This window comes from Netta rufina, assembly GCF_964035555.1.
Source record: "Netta rufina genome assembly, chromosome: 7".
NCBI classification, from domain to species: Eukaryota; Metazoa; Chordata; class Aves; order Anseriformes; family Anatidae; genus Netta; species Netta rufina.
In genome coordinates, this window is record NC_140130.1 from 11,902,890 (window position 1) to 11,923,212 (window position 20,323).

Genomic DNA, 20,323 nt, shown 5'->3' on the forward strand with positions numbered 1-20,323 from the left:
ACTGATTTAAATTTCATTGTAAGTTTAATTGGAAAATTGAGGGCTAAGTAATATAACAAATGTTCTCAAAGTTATGATTTATTAGTGAATTCAGTATGCAGTACCCTAAACTAATATTTGCCTAGAAATCTCTCTGCTGTGAGTCTGAAGAGCAATATAACTGCTACAGCCACCCACTGGAAGACATTTATGTCCATTCTGTCCAAGTGCTCTTAAGACCTTCAAAATGCCTAAAACCTGTTTAAAGTGCAAAATAGTATAGCAATTCTGAGGAAAAGAACAATTCCACAGGATTTTTATTTTTGTTTTTAAACAAATGGGATCAGATAGCTTGAGTTGACACATGGTATCAAAACTGGGATGACTTCACTGTTCCTCAGTCCATGGAACTACAGCAAGGGGAACACAACCTACAAGTATTTTGAAAACAGCTAACAACTAGAGTGGTTTAAGTTCTGCTTTCAGCACAAGTCAGGCATGAATATGTCACCAGAAATGAAAGCTGGATGCCAAATGATTGAGAAACATCTGGTGCATTCCAGAAGCACAGATAGATGCGCTCGTACCATCTATCATCTCTGTTTGACATTACAACTGAGGAGAAACTGACTCTCAAAGGACTTGAAGCAGAGAAGCTAGCAGCTTGTCAGAGCTATTTATCTTGGTGTTTCTTCCCTAAAATGTTGTCTTGCACTGGAAAAAGACATCTGTATGAAAAAACAGAACTCTCTCAGCACTTAACATTACCCTGCTCCTTCCCTTTTTGTTTCTCAAGTGCCTGAAATGAGCTCTTGGGACATTTGAACTATCTTCCCTCGTATTCCCATCAACAGCAGAAGATCACCATTTAGAGGGGAGAGGCATTAGGAGTTTCTGTAAGCCTCTCTAGTTTTTGCACGTCCTTTGTGCAGTTTATCTACTTCACTGATATTCTCCAATTATTGGTGCTGGTTTTGTTGCACAGCAGGGAAAGATTAAGATGTTACTACACACACTTAACAGAAAGTGTTTATTCAAAGTGACATTTGACACATTGTACCACTGGCAACAACTTCTGTTAAGCTATTTTAACACCTCCAGGGTTTTTTTTTCCTCTGGTTCCTTCAGAGGGTCACTTAAACCTCTATCACTTCTCACCTCTTCATCTAGCAAGGTAAAACGAACAGAGGCTCAGCACCTTGCAAGACTAAAGAGCAGTACTGAAAGGTTAAATGGGAAAAATTCAAGGTCACTGGATTACATCAAAAAACCTGCAGGACACGCTCAATAGCACTTCCTAACAGAAACTGACAGAGCATTTTGGAGGCAAAGCCTCAGCACCGCTGCCAATGCTTTGCAGGGCAGCACTGAGCCCCAGCCACCAGCTGCCCAGCACATTCTGCTCTGCAAGCCGTGGGTCTGAAGCCTCTCTGTGTCAGAAGCTCCCACATCATGGGAAAGATGGACCCAGACTGCTAAGTGAAAACAGCTTAATTTCCACTCTAACAGAGCACCGGCAGCACGAAGATGCAAGCCCTCTGCTGCCCACAGGGCTGCAAGAAGCAGCAAGACTACTGACAAGTGTCCTATTACTTCTGACACCACTGCTTGGGGAAACCTTGTAAGACCACGGAAGTGCTACCGCAACTCATCTGAAAGCTACCACCCCAGACACTCCTGCAGGACAGGCTTCATTATAGAGAAATTAATGACTTCACCCTCCATATAACTCCAGAGCTCCTTAACTATGTTCAAGATGAGCATTTTGTATTTTTGGAGTGTGCTCAAAAACATGAGTTAGCTTGCCTCATATCCTCTGTTTTTATACAATCCAACTGCTTTAACGCCCTGTTCACTGTGCTCTGCTTCTGAACACCTGCCCCGCAGCAGCAGAAACAGCCCAGGCCAATCACCCACCTCTTACTGCTATTTCTCCACAGAAGATACAGGCATGCGAACTCCAGACATTGCACACAGAATTAGGAGAAAATCTGCCTTGTTAGCTATCAAATAGTAACCATAACAGGATATCCCCACACACCAAGCGTCTAACATCTACAGACAGTTACCCGCAGCACCTCTGTGTAACAGCACCTCACCCACCAGTTCTAAACCCACAGCTCCATGCAGCTGGACACCTACAAGCTGGAAACTGTCCTTTCAGAACTGGCATTTGAGAATTTATTAGGGTCCTTTTCCCCTATGAGATCATCTGGCAGCAGTCACCCTAATTCCCAAATACTAATATTAATACAAAACTTGCATGGCTTCATGTACAACCTTCTGAAGGCACCCTACAGTTCTGATCCTTCATGAACATGCTCATCTGTTGTCTTGCCAAAAAGGAAGGATTAATAGTGCAGCCACATAAACCTTTTTCTTGGGTGGATATTTGTTAGCCACCAAAATTAAATACAAGAATCAAGTATCTATACAGGGATAAAAAAAATCTGAAGTGTTTAGTGGTTTCACTGGGAAGTGTTTATTATGTGCAAGTCTTGCATCCTAAGCTTACCTTTAGATCATAGCTGTCCCACACTGTATAACTTTAACTGTCAAAACACAAAAACAAATTTTATACAATGCTCACCTGCATGACTTTTTTTCTGTGACAGCCACTAAGGATATGGCAGCATACATCTACAGAGGATTCATCAGCCATGAAAGAGTTTTATTTCTGTTCTATGATTGGAATACTCATTTCATTTAGAAACAATTCCCCACAGTAAGGGAGAGGAAGAACAGCGCAGTTATTCCACATTTTTTTGGAAGAGAGGCTCCAAGGGTTTCTTCCCGAAGCTGCTTTACCAGCAAAACAGTACTGCTTATTAAGAAGGAAGTAAGGGAAAAGAAAAACAGAGATGCCCTTTACCACCCACCTCACCAGTAAGATAGCCACATTTAACACAAATGAGGAAGACGGTGAAACAAAAGCAGGGACAGACCTGCCCTTTGTGTCACCTGCCAACACCACTGCCAGCAACAAAAGCCTCCCATGTGTTGACTGTGGCCCAGCAGCCACAGCAGCACGAGGAGAGGCAGCAGAGGGCTGGAGACCCCAAGCCCCACAGGAGTGCAGCGGGGCTGACAGGGGGCTAGGCCCGACACACATGGGGCTGGGTGGTGCTCGTGCCACAGGCAGAAGTCAACCAGTAAACACAGCAGTCACCATGGTTATTTTAAATTTCGGTTGGAGATGATTGAGGCAGGAAGTGGTTAGATAAAAAAAGTATCTGCAAGATTTCCTCAAACGATAGCTTCCTCACCTAAGGTCTTATTTGGATACTTGGCCTTGAAACACTGACACGCCATTTACGCTCTTTCCAGCTCTCACATTTGCTTCCCAGCTTTACCAACACACCAAAACAAAGTGTTAGAGAACTTTGTGAATGAGATAAGCCTTTAAAAACTCTTAAGGTATAACACAGATCACATATGTATGAGTTCCACTGTACTCCACCCAGCGATAGCTATCAAGCAAGCATCTCCTGCTGGCCTCCCAACATGCCAAATGCAAACAGCACGGACAGCATAGTGCCAAGGAAACAAGCTACTCACATCTACTCTAATGTGCTGTATTTTCAATGCAGCAAAGTCCTCCAGGATTAGGAAAACAAGCCCATTTTTCTTCCCCTTGAGCATTTGATCTATATTGACTTCCTACAGCTTCCATCAACTATCTAGTTATTTTTACTTTAAAAAAAAAACAAAAAAAAACAGTACGACTGATTTTAAAACACACACACAGCCCAGTTTAAGACTCCTAAAAACTACTAACTGACCTGACTACACTTTTTAGTAGATGCCAAATACCAGGTCTACTTTAAAGGTGGTTATAACAGGCTTAGATGACAGGAGCAGCTAGATGGCCTCAAAGGTTCCAGTCCTTTCACACCTAATGACACTTGTGACACGAAGAACCACAGCTTACTGAACTGTTCCCACCTTTATTATTTTTGAAGAATAGGTTCACAAAAAATAAATTAAGAACACAGGTCAGCTCATGTTTCCAGACTTTTCTAATAAACAATATTAGAAATGGGAGTGCTGGGCTTTTTTTAATCATACAAATCAAAGCTGGTCTGGCAAACAGTTATGAGTGCCCTCCTGCAAATGCTTCTTATAAGCTGCAGCTGTAACTCAGAAGTAATATTATATTCCCACTCTTCTACAAAAGCATAACATTTCTTTGTGAACATTTTGTTATTTATGATTTCATTTTCCCCCCATGTCCAGCACCATACTTGCAAGAATGTAAGTAGTTGCATAGATAAAACACAAGTATTTTTTAAGAAAACCCACTACACTCTTTAAACATTTTTTCATTGTGCCCTTTGAAGCCTTCTTCTTTAAAAAATATTTAAAGAAATAATCTTCTAGTTGAAAACCTTGTCTCTTTGCTATTTTATCTGTCCAGAACCCAGATCATTATGCTCTCCTCCTGTATGTTTACTCTGGAGGGCTACTCCTCTACGAGAGCAGAAGACAGATGAGCTAACTGAAAGCAAAGCATATTATTACTTGCAACACCACCCAAATCCTTACCCAAAATCTGAGCACCATCCCACCTCCACAGCCCTGCTCCAACATTATTTAATGAGAAAATACTGCAAGTCATGAAGTTTGCTTCATAATAACAGACTGTTACAGAGTTAAGACAAACATTGTGCAATTCAGTTAAAAAATGGCATCGTATTTCCCACACCCTCCCTCCCCCAAGTTCAGTTTTATTTATTTAAGATGGTGCCATTTTGGTGGTCCATTTTTACAAAGAGGTCAACTGAACGCTTCTGACAATTAAGAAAATAGCAGACTGTGGTGAATGGGAAGAAACTGTTACACCAAATATGATGTGGGTTCTCCTGGCAACAGACCACAGCTGCTTATCATTCAGCTATGCCCTCAGATGAGGTTTTTCACTCACTTGGGAAGACCGATATCCCAGGGCTGGAATTCAAAAGCAAAGAATTTAAATTCACAAATAACTTGATGCAATTTATACCATGATACAGAAGCCTCAATGATACCTTTGGGGTTTTCTGTTTACTCATTCATTGGATTTTTTGTTTTTGTTTAAAGCCTGAGGAGGACAGTGAAACAAACTCACAGATGGAAGAGACAAAGAACCATTCAAGCTCAACAGATCTTAATCACAAGTTTTTGTGGGTTTCCTCCAGGAACAGGCAAGCCAAACAATTCCTATTTGTGCCACGCAGCCCTCCACTTAATAAATGTGTTCCTCATCCTCCTCTCACGTTATTGATGGCTCGGGACAGGGCTCTCATAGCACCACCCTCTGTGGTCTCCCGATGCTCACGATACAGACCTACCAGCCAGAGGCTCCCATAAGAGCCTGTGGGTGTAATTGAGGCCCTCGGCTAACACCCTGTCAGCAAGAGCCATCCACCTCCCCTGACAGCTGCTGGGAACACATCCAGGCTGCTGTCTCTGACAGTGCCTGGGGACTTGCTATCTCGCTAATAAATACAGGGAGGCCAGAAATCTCCTTCCACCACACTGAAAGAACAGCAACTTACAGCCAGCACAAGCTGGGAAGGAGGGAATGGTCCTGCTCATGGCGGTTACAATCTCTCAGAGAAAGAAGAAGGGGTTTGAGTACACAGCCTCAGCCCGAGGTCGCTGCCTCTGTGCTAAGCCACCCTCACTGCCCACGGGGCAGGACAGGACAGCACACGGCTCCAGCTCTGCAGAGAGACCTGCACCTCGGTTCCTGCCTGACAGGGCACTGGGAAAAGAAAAAGCAGCCCAACAAGCCACGGAGCCACAGACTGAAGTAAGTGCTAACAAAGCAGATCTAGATGATTCCTCACCGAGCAGATGGATCTAAGTTCAACGCTCTGCACGCCCAGCTTTAAGTTACCTCACCGATCGCAACCCCCCGGCTCTGCTCTGCCTTCCCGCGATGCACGAGTGGGTTTCAGGGCGAAGAGGACTCGAGGTGAGCCAATGCCGCCGGGCAACCCCGAGGCGCCCCCCACCCACCCACCCCGACCTCGGGGGTGCCACCACCAGCGGCCGGCCCGGAGCGGAGCGGGGGCACCGGGACCGCGGCTGAAGCCTAGCGCGGCGCAACCGCGACGGAGCCCGAGCCCGAGCCTCCGCCCCGAGCCCCCAGCCCCAGCCGGCCCCAGCGCAGGGCGAGCAGAGCGCGGCGGGCTGCCCGTTGCCCCTGCCCGCTGCACAGCCCAGCCGCCGGCTCCGGGGCGGCCGCAGGGAGCGGGCCGGGCAGGCGGCGCGCGGGTGGGTGCCGGGGGGGCCGCGGTGCGGTGCCGGGGCGCCCCTACTCACCCGCGGGCCCCGCCGCCGAGCCGCGGCCCCACTTCCTGTGCGCTAGGAAATGAGCGGGCGGAGCGGCTCCCGGCCGCCCTTAAAGGGGCTGGCGCCGGCCCCCCGACCGCCTCCGGGGCGGGGCCGGGCCGCGGCAGCGCTGTGGGGGCGCCCCGGATCCGCACGTGGCGGCGGCACCGGCCCTGGATCCGCCCCGCTCCTTACCGCCGCCCCGCCCCGCCCCGCCCCGTTAATGCCTCGCCCGTCCCCAGCCTTGGGCTGTTGTGAGGTGGCCGCTGAGGGCAAGGCGCTGGGTCCGTGACAAGGAGACCTGACGGGAGTTGTTCGCCACTCGCCCCGGTGTTTAGTTACAGCCCTGTATCAGTTCGTTAGTTCTTCAGTTCATCAAATAAAAATAATAATACTAAAAAAAATCTGTAGGTATTTTAGCTTAAAAGGACATCAGATTGAGGATCGTGGGCACTATATGGCAGTCTGTGTGGAGGGTAGTTTGTAATGACTGTAAAGACAATCTGGTCCAACCATCACTGTACCACCAGCATCACCCACTAAACCATGTCCCTAAACCCCACGACCAACCTTTCCTTGAACACCCCCCGGGACGGTGACGCCACTACCTCCCTGGGCAACCCGTCCCAGTGCCTGGCTGCTCTTTCTGAGAGGAAATGTCTCCCCATTTCCAACCTGCACCTCCCCTGGCACAACTCAAGGCCATTCCCTCTAGGCCTATCACTAGTTAGTTATCTGTGAGAGGAGGCCGACCCCCAGCTCCTCGCCACTTCCTCTCAGGTAGCTGTAGAGAGCAATGAGGCCTGCCCTGAGCCTCCTCTTCCCCAGACCGAACACCCCTAGCTCCCTCAGCTGCTCCTCACAGGACTTGTGTCCCAGGCCCTTCAGCAGCTTTGTAGCCCTTCTCTGGACACGCTCCAGGGCCTTGGTGTCTTGAAGTGAGGGGCCCAAAACCATACACAGTACTCGAGGTGCGGCCTCACCAGACCAGAGTACAGGGGAACCATCACCTCCCTAGTCCTGCTGGCTACGTTCTTTCATAACCATATATGAAATATATCTGGCCCTATTCATCAAAAATCAATTCATGTGCGCTCAGAAGTGACCAAGGATCAGTTCTGTGAAGATCCATGCCCCACACTCTGCCGGTTTGCCCACAACACCACGGTGCAGCGTCACCCACATGAGGCAGAGGCGGGCATCGGCACTCTGCAGAGCAAGGCCTCGCAGGCTCTCGGCAGCAGACGCTGCCATCCCCGGCACATTGTGGGTGCGTCAAGTTCCTACCCAGCCCAGTACACAACAGCCCTTTGACTTCTGGCAGACTGAAACTAGCCCCTTCATAAATATCCCCTTGCCCTGTGCACTGCACAACCTGAGGGAGAGCTGGATGGTGAGGAGCCTGATCTGCCTGGCCTAAATTCCAAGCCCGCAAACAGTGTGAACAAAGAAGGTCTTTCCAGAGAATGGCTTGAATACGCTGTGGTTTTAAATAGGCAGGGATTTTCCATGCAGACTGGGAACTCTCACTGCTCTTTGCTGTCAGGCCTCACTTCACTGCTCTGTTCTACTAACAGCTGGGCCGCACCTCATAGCAAACCAGCATATGGGGAAAATGTGTGAGGCTGGTGTGACTGGCAGTCAGCATGTACACTTTCCTAAACTTTAAAAGTTGTTGTGAGAATGGATCCTTGAAAGATATCCTTCAAAATATCTTTAAAGAAACTCAAAGAGAGGAGAGCAGGTTTTAGATTTTCATATATGCATTCCTGAAACTAGGTAAACGTGGGCTTGTTCTTTCTTTCTAAACTATATGTAAATATACTGCTATTTTAAATCTGACCTCATACAGAGTTTCAGTATTGCTTATTAGAGATGACTCTCGAGTACCACCCTGCTCTCGTTCGAGCTCCGTGTAGTGATAAATGCATCGGAGTTTACTAGACGTCTGTGCTATTTTACTGAATCTGGAGATTGCAGAGTTCTGCACACATAATATTATCTCCAAGTTCAAGAAGATAACGGAATGGAAATAACCACTGCCACCCAGCCGATTTCATTAACCGATACTATGAAGTAGGTCAAAAACCAAATTGACAGCCCTGCATCATGCGCTGGTTGGCCTACAGAGAGCAACCATACTGAATATCATCCTTCACGCTTCCCAGGCGCCCCTTTTCTGTGCGAAGGCTGGTTGCTGCTATGTGCTGCAGAGACTGACTGGTGATTGCACACAGAATGCTGCTGCTTCTTTAAGTGATGCCTTCCTCTACTTTAGAGTTTCTTCACTTCTGAGAAGATTACTTTCTTTTTCTTCAGCTTGAGAGAAGGCAAGAATAGGTTTCTTAAATTCTAGTAAAAACAACTTGGGTATTGATAGTCATATCTGTATAAGAGGCATACCACAAGAGGAAAAAACGTTTTTGCAGTTATGTTTATATATAACTTCCTGACTGTTCTATCAAAATGAGCCATTCCAAGAGTAGACGTTCCTTCATAATTCAGACCTGTATTCATGCTGACAAATGTTGTTGTTTCTATTTGATCTTAGTATTACAGCCCTACAGAGGAATTTCTGTTTTGTTTGTGAATAAATAATGCAATAAAACATTAGCAAACGTCTGTTTTAAGACAATTCATTTCAGCTGGGGGAATTTTCCTTAGAGAGGTGTTTGGAGACCTCCTAATATCTGAATTCAGTAAGTGTGTTTATATGGGTGACAGCTTTTTATTTTATTAAAACATTATGATAGGATGATGATTTTAGAGATGTGGAGACAGACTTTTAAAATATTTTGCTAAAACTCTGGTAAATGGTGTTCTTAAGTTGGTGCAGCTAGGGAAAAGGAAGTGGCTGGCAATAGCTGATCTGAAAAGTTTTCCAGAACAGCATTAGCTCCAGCCTCTACTGCTTTTTGTTTTTTCTTGTCTTTGTATTTTTTTTAAGCATATGTGTGGGCTGGAGGGGAAGAAACAATAGAGAAAAGAGAGGAGCTGATCTGAGAACATGATGCCAAAGTGAAGGAGTAATGCAAATGAGACCAAAGGGGAAATTAGAAGGAAAAAAAAAAAAAAAAGGCAATCCTTCAACAGTAGATATTTTTGTTCTCTTATCCTCTCGAGCTGAAATAAAATGTGCATGTAGAATAAGAAAAATGGTCTGTTATTTTGCCTCAAATTTCAGAGCTTTAATTGCCAAACAATAGTCATTAGTTTGCTGTGACACAGGGCTTTTTGTCAAATACTACAGCTCAGCCTTACTGATGGCACAGCTCCAACAATGATCCCATGTGAAGCTGCTTTCTTTCTTTATCTTTGTTTTAATTGTTGCAAATTATTTATAACAGATATTGAGCAACACAACTGAAAGTTTAATCATCTTGATTTATATATTGTCCTCATTTTGAGCTTTTATGCCAAATTATGTTCCATAACCTTTTTGTCGCTCGTCCTGTCCAAACACATCTTGTGCTATGGACTATGAAATAAGGGGTCACAGAGGAGGTAATTCATTACCGCAGAATTAACAATGCGAAACTCTACCTCAGGCACAGATAATGATGCTGTAGCGTGAGCCTCAACCAAGTCACCGAAACGCTAACTTAGTGCAGGTGCACCTCCCTAAGTAGAAGGGACACCATTACTGTTTTATCATTATCGTGGGGCATCCGTGATGAATATTAAAGGTGCTTTGAAGGTCTGCATGTTTCACTTCACTGCTTTAGAGGCTGAAATCATCTCTTGAGTTATGATAGGTGTAGAAGTGAATGTATGTGCAAAATTACTTTGTACTAACACACTAGAGCACTTTACTATGCAGTAATCTTCCTTTATTTATTGTTATTGTTCCCTTTATTTTGCATTTATTTGACATTTGACTTTGCAAAGCTCAGACTTTTGGCATCTACATCTTTGAATGCTGAAGGACTGCCTGTATCTATACACTGCTTTAGTATCAAATAAATGCCGATTTTTTGGTACTATAATGTAACAGATTTTATAAGCACTGTTTGGGATTGTTTGGGAAATTAACTACCATAGATTGTTATGTTTTGTGTTGCTGCTGCTCTGGGATTGCTAAATTACTTCTGTGTAGAAATTCTCTTTAGAAAATAGAGTTTGTAGGGACTGGCTACAGCATCAGCCAACCTTAAATTCATATATTGTCTCCTTCCATACATTAAAGCAGACAATTTTTATACTCACGAAAACAGAAGGAATTCTCTTAATTCTTATTGGAAAAGATGATCAATATAATCACAGTTTACCCTGTAAATTAATATAAATCAGATTTAATAACTACCTCCTGTCTGAAAAAGATGGTGAAAGCTATTCTTATTTCTTGTTTCTCCTTTGAGTTGTGACAGTTTAGATTAACCTTATCAATGACATTGGAAACTATCAAAGTGTATGGAACAACATATCAGAATTGTTGGGATTATGGAACAACATATCAGAATTGTTGGGATTAAAAAAAAAGTATTTATTTTGAAATTAATATATAGTCACCATTAGCAAGAAACATTTGCTGAGCTCTTTAATGGTAGAAAAAGAATTTGGAAATTGGTGCTACAGGGGAGCACACGTTTTTGGTTTTTGCTGCAGAGGAACAGGCATGAAAGTGAATTTCAAACAGTTGTGTTAAGTGCCCAGACTCTGCTCCTTGCTCTGGCTGAAGGGAGCGTGCCGTATTCCGCAGCAGTAGCTGATCATTTTCCTGGCTGCACGGCCTTATTTTTTCTGGCAGGCACCACGGCTCACATGCCCAGGGCTCCACCGCTCATTTTCAATTGCGGTGGGATAGGGGACCAGAATAACCAGTAATGGCATTGCGGAGCACAGCAGTACTGAATTCTGCATTGGTTTATTTCTGAAGACTCTGAGGTACCTTTGCTACATGGCTTCTTTCCAATGACACCAGGAAGGGCTTTAGGCAATCTTCTAAAAAGGGAGGACAATTTTGTCACGAATCTGTTGACTACAAAGCAGCTGTGAAACAAGGTCCAAGCAGCTGTATTCTGTACCTAGAATGGAAAACAGATTAGGAAAGACTTTGACTAGAAGACATAACGCTCTATATTGTGCAAAACATAAAAAAAAAAAAAATAAATTAAAAAAAAATCCCCCTATCTCTGGTATTGCAGACCAGAAACTCATTAAAACTATGAAGTAATATATTTAAAATCAGTCCTATTAAAGTACCCTTTAAAATGTAGAATTCGCTCTCTAGGATGCAAAAAGAAACATTAGACTATTCTATATATGAGGCAATATTGGTTGCATTTAGAATAAAACAGGATATATTAAAATAAGATATAAGCCACACAATCTTTCATGAGCACTCCTTGTCTCAGAAGATAACTGTAAATTATCAAGGTCTTTTGGTTATTTATCTGGTTGGGTTTCTTTTTGTATTTAAGAATCTCATGTACCAAAGCTTAAGTTGCTGAGATAAGTATTAAATATCTACAGTAAATACAGTATCTTTAGAGAGGGAATTATTTGGGCTTCCTTATTCTGAGATGTTTCATGTTTTATTCAGAATATTCAGTATATCAGTATGTAATATGCTTTACTGAATAATCTGTTGTACGCTCTGTTCCTGTTCTGCAGACAAAGGAAAACAACAAACCACAGCCTTCCCTACAAAATAAAAACCGTAGAGAAGTACAGTATGGACATGATCATCTGTGTTGACAAATAAGCAAACAGCTCAGTACAGAAGAGTTGTTCATTTCTTTGTACAATAGACAGGATCAGAGACAAAGACACTTCTCATGTGCTCACTTGTCTGTACCATGCTGGCCCATTTTTAACAATAACTATCTACACCAACCTTTTTTTTTTTTTTTTTTTTTTTTTTTTTTTTCTCTTTTTTGGCAAGTGTTAGCTACAGGCTTGTCTGTAACTGCCACAAAACCTTTCCCTTCCTCAGAGTCCAAACTCCAGCCAACTGACAAGTTACTTTCGTTTCCCTTGTTACTGTTACCTCTCATTGTTGCGCATACATCATTAAAATGTTTTCAAGTGCAAGGTTTTTGGTATTCATAAACTACTCCTTTAGTCGTTTGAATCTTTCACTCAGTCTTGCCCGTGACACATAAGGAAATGCTGCTTAACTGCTGGGAGGAAAGTGAGATTGTTGTGTGCTTCCCCTTGTAACGTAGGTTACAGGGCAAATATGCAAGGTGCACTATTATACCTGCTCCCTCTGGTCCCCTGATCCATGTTCAAATCTTGTATGACAAGGTCTTTAACCGTACTCTTGAATCCTTTTATAAAGAAAGATATGTGCTATTCACATTAGTGCATTTTAAGGTCTAATCTTGCAACCAGCAGAGTTTTTACATGTTCCCTTGTATGTATATGATTATCATTTGAAATGGTCACTCTTAAAAGTAATCTCTAATTTAAGGCCTAGCTTTTCAAACCATTTATTTCAAATTTCATAATTTCAGTAAATCATAATGGAGACTCAGTTAAGCAACTCAAAATAACTGGATGAACAATTTCTATGTGATTAAAAAATTGTCTTTGATGACAACTCATCACAAACCAATTTGCTTACTTCATCTTTGTGGACATAAAAATGGCAATAAATATCTTTCAGTATAAATAAAAACATTCCCGGTATTTTTTTATTTTTATTTATTTATTTTTTTTTAACAAAACCCTATATCATCTGTTTTTGCTCAGTATTTAATTGTCACAATTCCTCTTTTAACAAATATTCCTGGAAGAGCAACAGTGGGTGAGATTTCCAATTGTCTTTTTTTTTTTTTTTTTTTTTTTTTAATGAAATCCTTATAATCCACATAAACTCATTACATTTTTGTTCACTATGTGTGGACCAGGCCCCTGTTCAGAAAGCCTTCCTGCACAGGAAAACCATTTAGGTGTTGAATGGCTTTCTGACTCAAGGCTAGAATCTCTCTCTCAATTATTTATACCCTGTAGCAGAAAGATTCATTCTTGTCTACTGCTGTCAAATCAATCACTGACACTCCTGTCCAGAAAAAACAAAACAAAACAAACAAACAAACAAACAAAAAAAACACTCTGGGAAACAGGGGACTCTGCTTGTATCGTGCTGGCTGTTTTTTGAAGCTGTGCGCACAGCTATACACATGGGTAGGGAGGTAGGTGTCTCCTGCATCTGAACCCAGGCTGGATGTGGTTCATCTCTCTGACTCAGAAAGTTTATTTTGGTGTTTCTGAACCTTCTTTTTGTTGTTGGGGATTCGATAAAATTAAAACCCCAGATGTTTCTGGCTAGCTATAATTGTGCATTTAGAGAGCATCACGTAAACACATGGGTTAAATGTGAGCACCCAGCATCAGGTGTGCCAAGGGCTTTTAATAGCTGTTAGCTACAACCCCCTAGAAGCCAGGATAATTGTCTGTTTTCATAACATCACAGCTCTGGATGTATACAATCACCAACCCTGCTATGCTAATTAGCTACTAACCCTATCTTAACATCAATGGGTACCTGTAAATTAACTTTTCAGTTCAAGTCAGGAGGATGCTTTTAACGTGAAGCTCCTTACAGTCTCCAGATACCACACCACAGTTCCCTTCACAGAGCAATCCACGGCAAGCTAGGTTGTCTGCTGGCCAAAACATGAAGTTAAAACTAAACAGTATTTACTACGCCCCAACAACTGGCACATTTTCACTCTGTAAGACTGCATTTCATTGTATCTGAAGTAAAGCACGCACTCAACTTCAGATTGCTTCTGTTGCAGTGTGTGCATGATCTGCCGGGTGTAGGGGTAGATGGAGAGGGGGGACATGTGGCTGGGCTGGTGACTTGCAGTTTCCTGGTCCTACCATGCATCTGCACCGGGCCAGTGGGACAGAGGGCTTCTTCCTCTTCCACCCCATGAGGAGCTTCTCAGTTCACAAGCTTAGAGAAGGTCAGGGAACCCATCCTGCAGGACACGACTGAAAGCAGGTGTCTCCATCTTCTCCCCAGCACAAATCCTTTTGTCCCTGCAGGCTGCAGCATATGGAAACCTCTCCCATAGGCAAACACATTTTCCTCCCCAGATCAGATCAAGTGGTAAGGGAATAGTGGGGTGAAAGCAGAGAAGAAAAGGGAGAGACCACACGTGTGCTCCTTGCACTTTTCTGTTGACCCCTTGTCCAAAAGACATAGTGCCAGCATGGTATACAGAAATTCACACCTACTCTTAGAATCAGTGTTGTGAGTGATTAAAGTCATATGTCCCTACAGTGCTCAATAATAAACTATTTTACAAATATAAATCTAAAACTAGGTCTCTAGATGTGTTAGTTTACATTTTCTTCCATCCTCCACTTACACAAGATTACTGAATATGCAAAAACCTTGTCCCACTACAAAGGACATGTTTTCCAGCAGGGCAGCACTATTTCCCATCTGAGAAATGCCAACGCATTTCTGAAGATAAGAAATAATCGTAAGGTCTCTTAATAACCATCTCTTGCAGACAGGGATAAGAAAATGACTTTTTTTTTTTTCCCCCACAAGTCTCTAACGTTTTGCTTTACTTGTATGTCAACTTGGAAACAGAAGAGGAAATTCACAGAAAATACTTGCCTGAAGTAACTTTACATGGGGACTTGTGCAGATACAGGGCTGACTGGACCGGCCCCATACCTACAACCTAGGTGGCAGCAGTGATTGCTGTTACCTTTATGCCCCACTCACATTTTAAAACATTGCATCTATGTGCAGACATATTCAGTAATTCCAACCATGCAACCACTGGTTCTTTCCAATATATCAATATAATGATGAAATAAGCATCTTAGATTGATAGATTTTGCGTCAAAATTTGTCCATCGGCTACACTTTCTCCATTAAAATAAGCAGAGGTTTATCAGGGACATAATTGGACATGACTGAGATCAAAGCTGAGTGTTTTTTGAAAACACAATCTATTTTTATTTTTAGGAGCAAACAAAACTACCAAACACCTACACAAAAATGACTATTTATTCAAAATATGCATACTGCTTGCTATCAGTGTAATGGTTTGAACCTCAAACTTCTGTGCTTACTTGAATAAGTGGAAGGATTTTTTTATTGTGGCAAGTTAAAAATAGACTTAAATCACTTATCTAGTATGTTAATGCACTTTTGCTTATATCACAGCAAGGATATAGTCACTCTCATTCTGATACCTAATGATATCGTTTTGTAATTGGTTTCAAAAATTACTATTTTTTTCACTACCTTGGAGATGAATGCACTTTTCTTGTATTCTCTTTTCTAACAGAGAAACTTTGATGGTTAATTCTTGACACATCAAATGCAACTGCACTACTTTGGAATTGTACATATCATTTTCGATTGGCCTGTAATGCAAATGAAAAAGCTTCCAGATGAGGTGAAGTTGGGTTATATAAAATGTACCTCGTTAGCACCTAAGTAAGGAACTAATTATTTCAGATAAGCTTAAGGGGAAGTGTACTTGTCTGTAGTGAGCTGGGCAGAGTGATTATACTTAATTTCAGAACATTATCAGTAAAATGAACTTTCATAGTAGCTCCAAAGAATGTTTTTAGCAAGAAATTTGTTGCATTAAGATATCATACAATCCTTTATAAAACCAGGTGAAATCAAGAAACACACCATGAAAAGACCTATTAATCTTCTCAAAATGTATTAAGAATATATCTGTCTTAACTGGAAGACACAGGTTGCTGTCCCACAGGATTAAAAATGGAAACAAAAGCAAAACGCAGGTTACATTAACAATTTGTCTTTACTGAAAAACTTTATAAATACTGAAAAATATTTCATTCACTTTCACTTCTGGGTATACATAGAGGTATAGTTGTGCTTACTTGCCTTCTAGTTTATAGTATAGTACCTACTTCTAAAAACTGCTTCTAGATAGAGGAGTTACAGTATTGTGCTAGGGATGGGTAAATCTGCGTTACTGCTTTGTTCATTTTTTTTGATAATCCTTTCATATTTTTGCAAGCACCTACTGGGTTATTTGATTTTAGATTGGCAACTATTCATGAATAATTTATTCGTGAACTTCAGAGGGGTACTTACAAAGCTAGAAGCAACAGACTTGAACAGCTGACCACTTAGATTTTCTAATTATTATTTTAAATACTTTTATACCTCTTTAGAGAATGAGTTTTTTTGTTTGTTTGTTTGTTCCTCACCCCTCTGCCCACCCCACCCCCCTCCAAAAAAAAAAAAAAAAGATAACTTAAGCAGAAAAGGTCAAACCATTCGTATCATTATGGACAATCTGCACCTTTCTTATGGGGATCACTACCTAGTGCTACCTAGGATTTGGTGCTGCTAAAATTCATCTTATTTGTTTTACCGTACAACTGTAGGTGTAGCTGCAGTGAGAGATAAAGGGCTTTTAGGTAGGCCTATTTTTGAAACAGCGTTTCACAATCATAAGTAATTTTAATTTTCTAAAAAAAAAATCCATAGAAATACCCTTTTAAAATATATTGTGAGGCTTGTATTATTCATATAAGATTATATATAAAATCAAGACATAGAAATTTGCTTTTGTTATTTATTTTTGAGAACTACTAAAAAGGGCCATTTTAGTGTACAATAGAGATTTATGCACATTTTGCATGGGAACTCGTAGATAAAACCAAATAATGGCAATATTATGTAATTCAATTCATAGATTTTTAAAAATCTCTATTATATTAAACAGGCATATGTCTGCACATTAAAATATGCAAGCTCACAGTAGATTTTCTGAGAACCATACCCCTGGAAAAGTTTGTAGAATTAATGTTAAAGTAATCTCATGCTGCTAAAATTTTCTTGTGCTGACTACCAGGGCACATGAGATTCACCCTCTCCTCCACCTGTCACAACATGAAGCAAAGGCCAGGTAAATCACTTAAGCTCTGTTGGTATTTAGAAAAGGCTGGCAGAAACTTCCAGAAATATTCCCTCCAACCTGTAAATTTAGTCACTTGTTTCCTATAAGTTCACATTCCTCAGGGCAGCCAAGTGCCAAAGCATTTCTGGCAATGATGGAAATAATGGTCTGCATATCACTTTTTTCCCCATGTAGGAAGTATATTTACTCTCACGTAACTGGGAACTGAAACAAGATTGTCACCATTCTGACTAATAGAAACACAGAACAGGAAACATTTTAAGGGAAATTTTTACAAAACAATCATTCTGAACCATGCATGTATTTCATATGCAGAATCTGTCAGGTGACATAGGTGGCAGTAATTATTAGTGAACCTTTTCATGGGAATTAATGGTGAAACAACTGTGGCTTATGCTGGAAGTCTAAAATAAAATACGCCATACGCTGTGCATTCACTGGTTATTTCAGTCGCTCTGTCTCACTCACCTACCGTAGAGCAATGTAGCTTCATATCTCCCAGTTGAATACTGTTGCTGGAAATAGCTGATAAAAATAAATTTAATTTAAGGAAGAATTAAAAAAAATATATCTTAGTGCCTTGATTGCTTATGACCAATAAAGAATTCCCATTTGCAGACGTAAAACACAAAAAAAAAAAATGACAAAAAAAGTTACCAGAAATGCCATTTTTTTTTCCATAATCTCTCAAGAAAAAAAAAAAAAAAAAAAAAAGCCCATATAACGGGCTTGTCAGTGCCATTTATTTTACAAGTATTCATTCTGACAGTGTTCTGAGTTGTGTTGTGCCACTGAAGACCACCATTACATCACAAGTGAACCCCTTTTGTATATATAGCTGTATCAGCTGTATGCAAGCATTACACAACACGGTAATTGTTGGTACAAAGAAAAACTCACTCTGCTTAGTGCTTATCTGATGCAAGGACAGAACAGAAGATCATATCTAAAAGTGAAGTTCTCTAAATTTTAACACAGCACTTTATATCCCACTTTTTGTAACATGAAAATCTGTGTTGGGGTTTTGGCAGTCTGACTCTTGTTTCTGAAATCACAAACTTTAATGGAAACAAAGTTGGTACACAAAACAACATCTGAAAACAGCTAAATTGGATTCTAAGTGACAGGAGTAAGCTTTGGTAGGATTGGATTATTTAGAATAACCATCACAATGTTAACAATGAGTCACTCGGGATTTACATCCCAACATTTGTAGCAAACAAAAGTTATCTTTAACCATATTAGATTACAAATAAAGACAAAAGTAGTGCTGATCATTTACTCTTCCACATAGAACACATGACCCATAGGCAGATAATTTTCCTAAATATCAAGTCAGTGTTGTAAGAACATTTTTGTATTTCACTGTAACAAATTCAGATGACAATTCCTTCGTATGGGTTCATTAAGAGTACTGGACCACTTTTGTTGTGCAAGTGTTGCTTACTCGTAACTTTCAAGATAATAGCTTTATTTAGAACTATGTCATGGCAGTGTCCTGTGCATGGCAGTGCATCCAATTTTGAGCTGAGAGGAGGGCTCCAACCCACTGAACGTGACTGCAAACAAAATCTCTACTTTAATTCAATCTAAGAAAACCTGTACAGTCCAAATTGGACTCATAAAAGGAACTATGATTGTACAAGACTGTACGTTTTAGCATTAAGATGTGTATGATGGAAAGTAAACTGTCAGATGAACACTCTTGATTGCCATCAGTCTATAGAGCATATCTCGTATCAAATTTATCTCCATTGTGCTAAAGGTAAGAGCAGTTAAAACTAATAAAACAAACTCTCTTCTCATTAAGACAATACAATACATTTTACAAGACTTCAAATGTTGAATTTCAAGTCCTCTATTGAGTTACTAAATGTTTGCTTCCAAACCAAGATACAGGCTTCATTACTGCCAACATCATCGTAACACTTCTCATCTGATAGCAAGCTCAGTAGCTTGGGAGCGTTATTTCCCCCTCGCTTCCATATATTTGTGCTTCCTGCTTAGATCAAGTGGTCATATGCTAACAGCCATTATAAAAGTAGCAGTTCAAGTACGTTTTCCCATCCAATAAAGCTGTAGAGTACAGGATGGTTAATCTAAAAACAGTGAGAACGAACTGCAGAGCCATTTGCAGTAACAAGTTGCCAAACGGAACCATATGCAAGTGGCAATCTAAAAAGAAGTACTGGAACTACAACTCTTATCCAGCCTGATATGCTTTCTGAAAGGGGAAATCACCAATTTTAGCCTTCAGCATGAATAACACACTTCAGAAACTACTAATAAAAGAGTTTGCCAATCTAAAAGTTGTTGGTTGTACAAAGAACGAGCCAATGGACTTTCCATTCTTTGCATGTTTGTTCCCCTCATGAGTCCATTACCTTTCACAAAGAAAATTTTAGCTATCAAACTTGTCCATAAATTTTGCCGCTGAGTGTGAAACCATCCAGTTAGCATATACACTATCATTTGCATATCTTGAAAACACAGAGTTAGTGCCATCGAATCTTGTGAGTGGAACGGGGCTCTCCTCAGGCCAGTTCGGGTATGACATGCCTAAAAATGAAAACAGATAATTTTTTCTGCACTGAAGAACCATAACTTCACGTGCAGACAGTAAGGCCCTTGGCAAAACTCCCTTCAATATTTCAAGCCAGTCCACTGGATTTTGTCCCAAATAATTAATATAAATGACGTTTCACAATTCCTGAAGCATAAATTCAGATGTAGGCAAAATTCTGAAAAAAATAAAGTGCTTTCTTGAGAAAAAAAAAAAAAAGTGCGCACGCACATGTGCATAATAAAAGCTAATAATTTCTCTTTTGATAAGCCTCCAGCTTTCCATTATTTTATTTTTTAATGTTCTTATAGCAATGCATTGGTTTGCAAGAGGAAGTTCTTGCTGTACTGAAAGTGCTCCAAGAATTAATAAACCTATTTGGGACAGGATCCAAAGTTCATTTCAATCACTGAGAGTTATTTCCACTTTCTTAAATAGGTGTATTTCACCCTTGCCTTGAATTGGTTTTGGGGGACACTCTCATACCCTCACCAGGGATCCCCTGCTTAATTTTATAAAATCCAGGAGCACAACTGTGTAAAGTCCAACAAAGTCCTGAGCACTCTTGCATTGATTC

At 41.1% G+C, this 20,323-nt stretch overlaps 2 protein-coding genes across 3 annotated transcripts in view; both read right to left on the reverse strand.

Moving 5' to 3' along the window:
- Positions 1-6,324, reverse strand: part of CSGALNACT2 (chondroitin sulfate N-acetylgalactosaminyltransferase 2) — a 31,231-nt gene extending 24,907 nt beyond the window's left edge. Inside the window, exon 1 of one of the 2 annotated variants that reach the window (XM_084290656.1) lies at positions 6,289-6,324. The gene's annotated coding sequence lies outside the window, so the exon portion shown is untranslated. The remainder of the gene's footprint in view (positions 1-6,288) is intronic. The other variant, XM_084290657.1, reaches the window with a different exon arrangement.
- Positions 6,325-19,584: 13,260 nt separating this feature from the next.
- The window catches only part of RET (ret proto-oncogene), a gene marked incomplete at both ends in the record, with an annotated part of 81,984 nt that continues 81,245 nt past the window's right edge, over positions 19,585-20,323 (reverse strand). Inside the window, one exon of the mRNA XM_084290650.1 lies at positions 19,585-19,742. Within this exon, the coding sequence (XP_084146776.1) occupies positions 19,585-19,742 (158 nt within the window). The remainder of the gene's footprint in view (positions 19,743-20,323) is intronic.